The sequence below is a fragment of the Suricata suricatta genome, chromosome 3 (assembly GCF_006229205.1).
Source record: "Suricata suricatta isolate VVHF042 chromosome 3, meerkat_22Aug2017_6uvM2_HiC, whole genome shotgun sequence".
Lineage (NCBI taxonomy): Eukaryota > Metazoa > Chordata > Mammalia > Carnivora > Herpestidae > Suricata > Suricata suricatta.
This window is the reverse complement of record NC_043702.1, coordinates 121168859-121175587: the sequence shown is the minus strand read 5'-3', so window position 1 is coordinate 121175587 and position 6729 is coordinate 121168859. Positions and strand designations below refer to the sequence as shown.

The 6729-nt window shown below is 40.2% G+C and overlaps 1 protein-coding gene across 16 annotated transcripts in view; it reads right to left on the bottom strand.

Annotated features, from left to right (window-relative positions):
* Positions 1-776: 776 nt before the first annotated feature.
* Positions 777-6729, bottom strand: part of PRRC2C (proline rich coiled-coil 2C) — a 95219-nt gene continuing 89266 nt past the window's right edge. For 10 of the 16 annotated variants that reach the window (XM_029935016.1, XM_029935018.1, XM_029935025.1 and 7 more), the window contains 5 exons: positions 5501-5719; positions 4735-4838; positions 4216-4342; positions 3077-3313; positions 777-1035 (listed from right to left, as the gene is read on the bottom strand). In XM_029935016.1, coding sequence (XP_029790876.1) covers positions 778-1035; positions 3077-3313; positions 4216-4342; positions 4735-4838; positions 5501-5719 — 945 coding nt within the window. In that variant the 3' untranslated portion in view covers position 777. Of the gene's footprint in view, positions 1036-1460; positions 1514-3076; positions 3314-4215; positions 4343-4734; positions 4839-5500; positions 5720-6729 lie in introns of all 16 variants that reach the window. The other 6 variants (XM_029935028.1, XM_029935029.1, XM_029935030.1 and 3 more) reach the window with 4 other exon arrangements.

The following is a 6729-nucleotide window of genomic DNA, read 5'->3' as shown; positions in this document are numbered from 1 at the left end:
GGAGTGGAGGCAAGCCAGACTCAACCTAACTAGTATTTTACCCAATCTGTCATGTTTGAATGGGAAGAACTCCATGGAAGAAAGGAGACACCAAACAGCACTTCAAAGCCCCATGCCACAACCAAAAACACAGCATCATTTCAAACAGAAGCAGTTAGCCAAACCCTGCCCACTTGGGTATGTCCTAGGGTGTGGACGTCAACATTTCATCATCTGCTCACTCATCCAGGGAGAAGGGGAGATCAGTTACTGTACTTTGATTGTGTTCAACTCAATCACAAGGTTACAAAAATAGCAAGCTGCCATAATAAAAAATAAGGCTCCTCTATCCAGCACCAGTTACCTTCGGTTCTTGACCACCAAACCCACAAATCCGACAGCCATACCCAAAGAACGCAGGGAGCAGAGACCACGACTGATGTCCCAGCTGGAGTCACCACTGTTTGGCACCAGCTGTTCCTCCGTGGGGTTATTTCCCTCTATTTCCGGTGTTTCGTCTAACCGTAAGGATGTCAGTTCTAAATTCTGCGCGTTTGAGGCACAGATCTGCACATAGATTCAGACCGAGGATGCGGGGCCGTCACAGAGCGCACACCACAGAGTGGGTGCAGCAAGTGGTGTGTCAGTGTAAATTGCTCCTATGTCCCATGTGCACCTCCAAGCTCTGGACAGGATAATGTCACAGACCATTTTACCCCTTTGGCTGCTGGCATTATCCGACTTAATTCACCCTCTTCCCCTCTCCCTTCCCCCAGCCCCTGCAATAAACTACAGCCTTTAAGATTTTGTTTCTTCCGTTTTGATCGCCTGAGGCTTGATTGGTCCAGTTCTAACAGGTTTGGTGGCTATGGTGGGTGCAGGGGGTGGCTTTTCTTCTACTTTTTCCTGACAGACACCAGGTGGGTCGGCCAGGGTTTCAGGAGGTTTACTGGAATCACTGTCCACTTTCTGGGCTTTGCCTCCTATCTGTTTGCTCTGTTGTTGTTCAGAGAAGAACCGCTGCGTGGACTGAAGAACCTCTGCTCTCTGCTTTGCCTTAAAAAATAAGAAACGACAACTGAAGATGCTGCAGCGCCACCAAAGCCTGTCAATCAGTCTCAGTTCACACTCTCATACCGACCACAAATCAGTCTTCCCCTCGCTGGTCTGGCCCAAAACCAAAAGTACCTCAATGATCTTTCAGCTTTTAATGGACAGATTTCTTCCTATCTTTGCAATCATTCCATGTGATTTTTAAAAAAGCATTTGGAAACAACAGGACCACCTCCCACCACCTTATCAAAGTTTGCCCTCTTTATAAGATAAAAAGATAGAAATTGCTGTTGCTCTTATTGATATCAAATTCTGTTCAGGGAGGCTGCTTGCAAATTTGAAAACATATATGTAACACTTAAAACTTCTAGTTATCAATATGTGGTCTACAATAAAATGAAAAGGAAGCACTTATATTGTGGCATTACCAACACCTAGGACCAAATGTCTTGTGGCTGAGTCCTCTTCCCACAGCTCTCTTCTGCAGGGGAAGAGCGTCACAAATTAGTAACTACAACTTCACTCGATCACTAAGTTCTGATAGCTCCTACCACATTCTGAGCTGGTCAAATAATCTCCTACTTTTATTGACTACGTGCCCCGGAGAATATACTTACGTCAGTCACTCTGTAAAGTATACCACTTTAATATACACAATTAAGACTTAAGTTTCTGTATCTCTTGCATAGAACAAAAAACCCTTCATGTTCTAGAGGAAACCGGTACTAGCCAAAGATCTAAAGCAATTTCAAGAAATTTTTACCCACCCTCCTCCACCTGCTATAAGCTCTGATGTCATTTCCAACATGGGAATGTGTATGAAAATCAAATGCCAAGCAGACAGAAGCACAAGTGGAAACCATGGCCAAATAGTTTCCAAAGATTTCTACACACACAAGTATTTTTAATAGTTATGAACAGATGGAAATCCTCGGCACACAGCCTTAATAAAAGTAGATAATAATTAACAAGAGTTTCACTGCAGAGTAGTCTTTAAATTGGATTACTGAGGATGAGGGGTATTAATGCATAAAGAAACTAGCCAGTCAACCGAATTTTCTGAGACTTGTCATGAACAGGTTTCTAATTCAGAGTAAAGCATTGCTACAGACACTGTCCTCTTTGAAAGCAGTAAGCTTTTCTGTACTGACATGATATACATACACACACACACACACACACACACACACACACACACACACACGTAGTGACAAATAGGCAATGTTACTAAGACCTCTAAAGTCAAGTCTATGTAAATACAGAAATCAATGGATTCTGCTGGCTGTACAGGCAGACAGGTACAGCTCATGCTAGAAAAACTGTCCCCACACAGACTCCTAAAGGCACTCTTCTGCATCAGCAAACGTCACATATCAGTGCCTTTGATCGTGAAGGATCCCAAAGTGCTTGTCCCAGTCCTTCATCTACAGCTGCACCATCTCCTGTGGGACGCGCCAACTCAGGTGGCGGGCAAAAAAAAAAAAAAAAAAAAAAATGGGCATGGAAACAGCTTGAAAAGAAAACTGTGCTTGGATGACTCATGAAGGAAGAAAAATCAAGACAGGTAATGTCTCTTACCCACTCCAAGGTTTCACATAACCATGATTTATATCTTAAGTTTGGGGAGGGGGAAAGGAGAAAAAAGAAAAACAAAGAAAAAAATAAAGAAAATGGGGATGCCTATAATAATCCATATCACTTTGTTGCTCTTCCAAAAAAAAAAAAAATAGCAGCGGAACTCAGATCTCCCTCAAATATTTATTTTATAAGAGATTCATTTTGCTAGAGTTTAAAATGTTAACTTGTTTGCTAACTATAGATGCAAAAAAAAAATTAAAAAAATTAAAAAAAAAAAAAAAAAAGAAAAAGTGGGGGGAGTGGGGGGGGGGGATAAAACAAAAAACCCAGGAAGAATAAAAGCAGTTAGCTTGGTTAAATGGGCTAAGACAATGAATGCCTGGATATGTGATTATGGTCCAGAGGCATCTTAAGACATGGTTCAGAGACAGATTCTTGCTCTGTTGGCCGTGAACACTGTACTAACCTTCATGTCCTGTTCAGCCTTCAGCGCAGCCTGGGCCTGATTACCTCTGACTCCAGATAGTGATCCACAAGGGCCCCTGGCTACATGTGGCAAACGAGCATGGCTCATGAGGCCTGTGGTCAGCGGAGGAGGCATCTGACTGGCCAGTGCCATTGGTGGCCTCTGAACAGGCGCTGGGAAGGTGTTAGTATGTGGGGCTCTTACCAATGGAGGGACCAGGTTAGGCTGAGAGAGAATCTGAGTGAAAAAAACAAAACATACAACATTGAACTGTTAAAAAAAAATTTTTTTGCCAACTAAACCGGGTTGGCTTATCTCAGAGTAAATCTGTGCCCATTCTGCCAGTGAAAGGAAGTGTGTGGATCTGTGCCATTCTATTGCAGGGCCAACAACAACAAGCCATGCTTGGAGACTCTAACAGAAAACTTCGGCAAAGCATGCTGTGGCACGTCAGTGGACTCTACTATTTCAGCTACAAATTGGGATGGGGAGATAGAAAAGCTATAAATTAGGATAATCTTTTTAAAAAGATATAATTGCAGAAAAGGCACACACTTATACCAAACATAATCTGAAGATAAATAAAAATGATACCAATTCAACAAATAGTGTTTTCTCAAGAACAAATGCTAGTTTGTGAGATTACTATCAATTTTAGTTAGTCTTTCCATACTGGGTCAGCAAACGGAAGAGAAGCCAACATTTTTACACATATATTAGAATATCTTTTGGAAATCTTACCTCAACTACACAGTTATCTTAAACAACAACAACAACAACACAACAACAACAAAAACCCTTTAATCCTAGAAAACTTAAAGCACTGGGACCCTTCTCTGAAAAGTCAACTTCTTCAAAAAGATAAGAAGCAGGACTAAAATAAATTATCAGAGCTGTGTGGGGAATCTTTTGACGATTTCTCTTGTCTGCTTCAGAACTCTGTGGATACTACCTATATCTAGCTAAAAACTGCAAAGAACACAGGTCACAAATTTACTGTTAAATAAGCAACTGTCTCTCATTAAAAACTATGTTTCTAAACTATATATAATATGGCAAGATTATGAAATCAGAGAATTAGCCAGATTAGCAATCATTTGCAAGGACATAATACTCATTTCTCACTCGTATCTGCCCACCTGGGGTGCAAACTGTGTAGGAAATGGTTGTGTCATTCTCACAGTGGCAGGGGCTGACTGGAACTGCTTCTGATAGACAATGCTGTTCATTTTGCTGGACTGGCTGTTCGGACTTGTGGAAGTAGCCCTTGGAAAAAAGCCATCACTGGTCAGTACAGTAGTGCCAAATAAATAATGCTGTCAGAGTTTTAGAGACACTGCTCTTGGTAGATTCTTCCTGTGTGGTCGCTGATGAAAGTTTACCAAGGTGAGTTACCCACTATTGTTTTTGGCAGTGGAGAGACACTGAAGGGGGCAGAGGTGAGAAAGAAAACTAACTAGATATGCCCTGTTTAAAAAAAAAAAAAGAATTCTTAAAAATACAGTATAACAAATACATTCTTAAGAATTTAATAGCTTAACATTTTAGAGAAAACCATCAGACTGTCCTGTGCTTACCACAGGCCTGGTGACATAGTAAGTAAGCATCTAACAAACAAACCATGCTTAGTTATTTGAAAATTCAAATGCCCATTTTACCGGAAGGGACTAGATGTTGGTGTGGTGCTTCTACCGCTGATTGGAGGAGTGCCTGGTTTTATATCAATGCCACTTCCAAAGGCTTTCAGTTCCATTTCAGACATCTGGGGAAAAAAGCATAGAATAAAGTTAGCATTTCTGAAATTCCATAAGCTAAATGCTGTTTTTAGTATTCTATACATGAAGACTTAATCCAGGAATGGGCAAAGAACCTTCAGTACACAAATCCTATAATTAAATTGCAAATACCATGGAATTATCAAGGCCAAATTTATAGATGAAAAGTCTTAGGTGATTGTGTAAACCCATTCTTCCACAAAATTTGTGAATCCTTCCACAAAATTTGTGAATTACTTGTTATTAAGCAAAAACCAGAGAAAGCCAAAGACATTAAAAGTGAATAAATTTTTAAAAAGTATATTAGGGTTTGAGGGGGTTGAGTGTCTGACTTCGGCTCAGGTCATGATCTCAGTTTGTGGGACTGAGCCTCATGCTGGGCTCAGCACTGACAGCAGAGCCTGCCTGGGATTGTCTTTCCTTTTTCCTCTCCCTCTGTCTCCCCCACCCCGCCCCATGCGCTCCCCTGATCTCTCAAAATAAATAAATTAATAAATGTTTTTTTAAAAAAAAATTATACTGGGGTTAGAAATTTCCTGGAAGATGGTAAAAATTGATGGATTTTATTTTTATAAACTATACAGACGCACATATCCACACGCATGGCCCTAAATTCTCAATGAAACGATGTCGATTTCTCTTCACTTACTTTTCCTGTGGTTGCAATCATGCTATGCTGTGTTCCAGCAGGGATTAACCCTCGGAAAGGCTGGCTTACTTGTGCGGGACGACTCAGGCTCTGGGCCTGGGCCTGTGGGGCGGTGTGCTGTAATGGGGGCTGAAGAGTCTGAGGCAGAGCAATTAAAGGCTGTCCCGTAGATCCAAAATTAGGCAATGAAAGCTGAGATGCTGGTAAAGGTACTGTAACCTAGAAAATAAGCAAACAATAACTGCAGCGATTTACTTAGACCTACTGTATGCACATCCCTGTGACTACATACACAACCGTTCATAAACTTTTGGGTAACATTTTAAACAGAATACATCAATCTGGTCATCTATTTTCACATATAATCTTTTGCTTAGTGACTATCTCCATTCTTTTATTAAAGGAGCAACAATAAAACAGATTAGTCGTGCAGCCAATATAACCAAAATCATTATGACTCTCTTTGAATTAATCCATGGTACGTGTTTAACAATCACATAATACAACAAAATCATGGGATACAACCTAAGAAATTAGTGTTTTACCACTTCCCAAACACATTTCTACATTGTTTTCAGGTCTGATCAAAATGAGCTTTGACAAGAAAAATAACCTTTCACTTTTCATACAAACATTATTTAATTTGAATGTTAATAAGGTCCTAAATATATTTATAAACTTCCACCCTTCAAATAGCCACCAAAATTAGTTATATGAAAATGACTAATACTCTGCCTCTTTCCTTCAGTCTCCATGAACTTTTAAAGATTAAGTAGATTAATGACATTGCTAAGAGACAGGACATGTCTGTCATTTGCACTGTCATACTCTGCCACACTGTTCTCAGTAGGACATCTTTAGAGTTTTCCTTCTCCTCTAGCATAAATGGTTAAAGCACCTCTCATGCTTAAAAGTAACTGTCTATCCTGGATAATGGTTTTCAGACTTTTACATTCAAGGAATCCTTTGTTAAAATAAATGATTACATGGAAACTCATTTAAAACAAAAAGACAAACAGTTGAACTGACTTTCATGGGGCCGGAGACAGGAATGCTGTGGGACTGATCATGGTCCACTTCCAGTGGACCCCATGGAATTCTAGGAAACCTCAGAGAAAAGTCTGAAAACCACAGGACTATCTCCCCACCTTGGTTCTTTCTATTTAAAAACAGCCAAGCAACAACAAATGCAGTAGAAGTAATAAAATAATGAAGAAAATTGAGGAAAT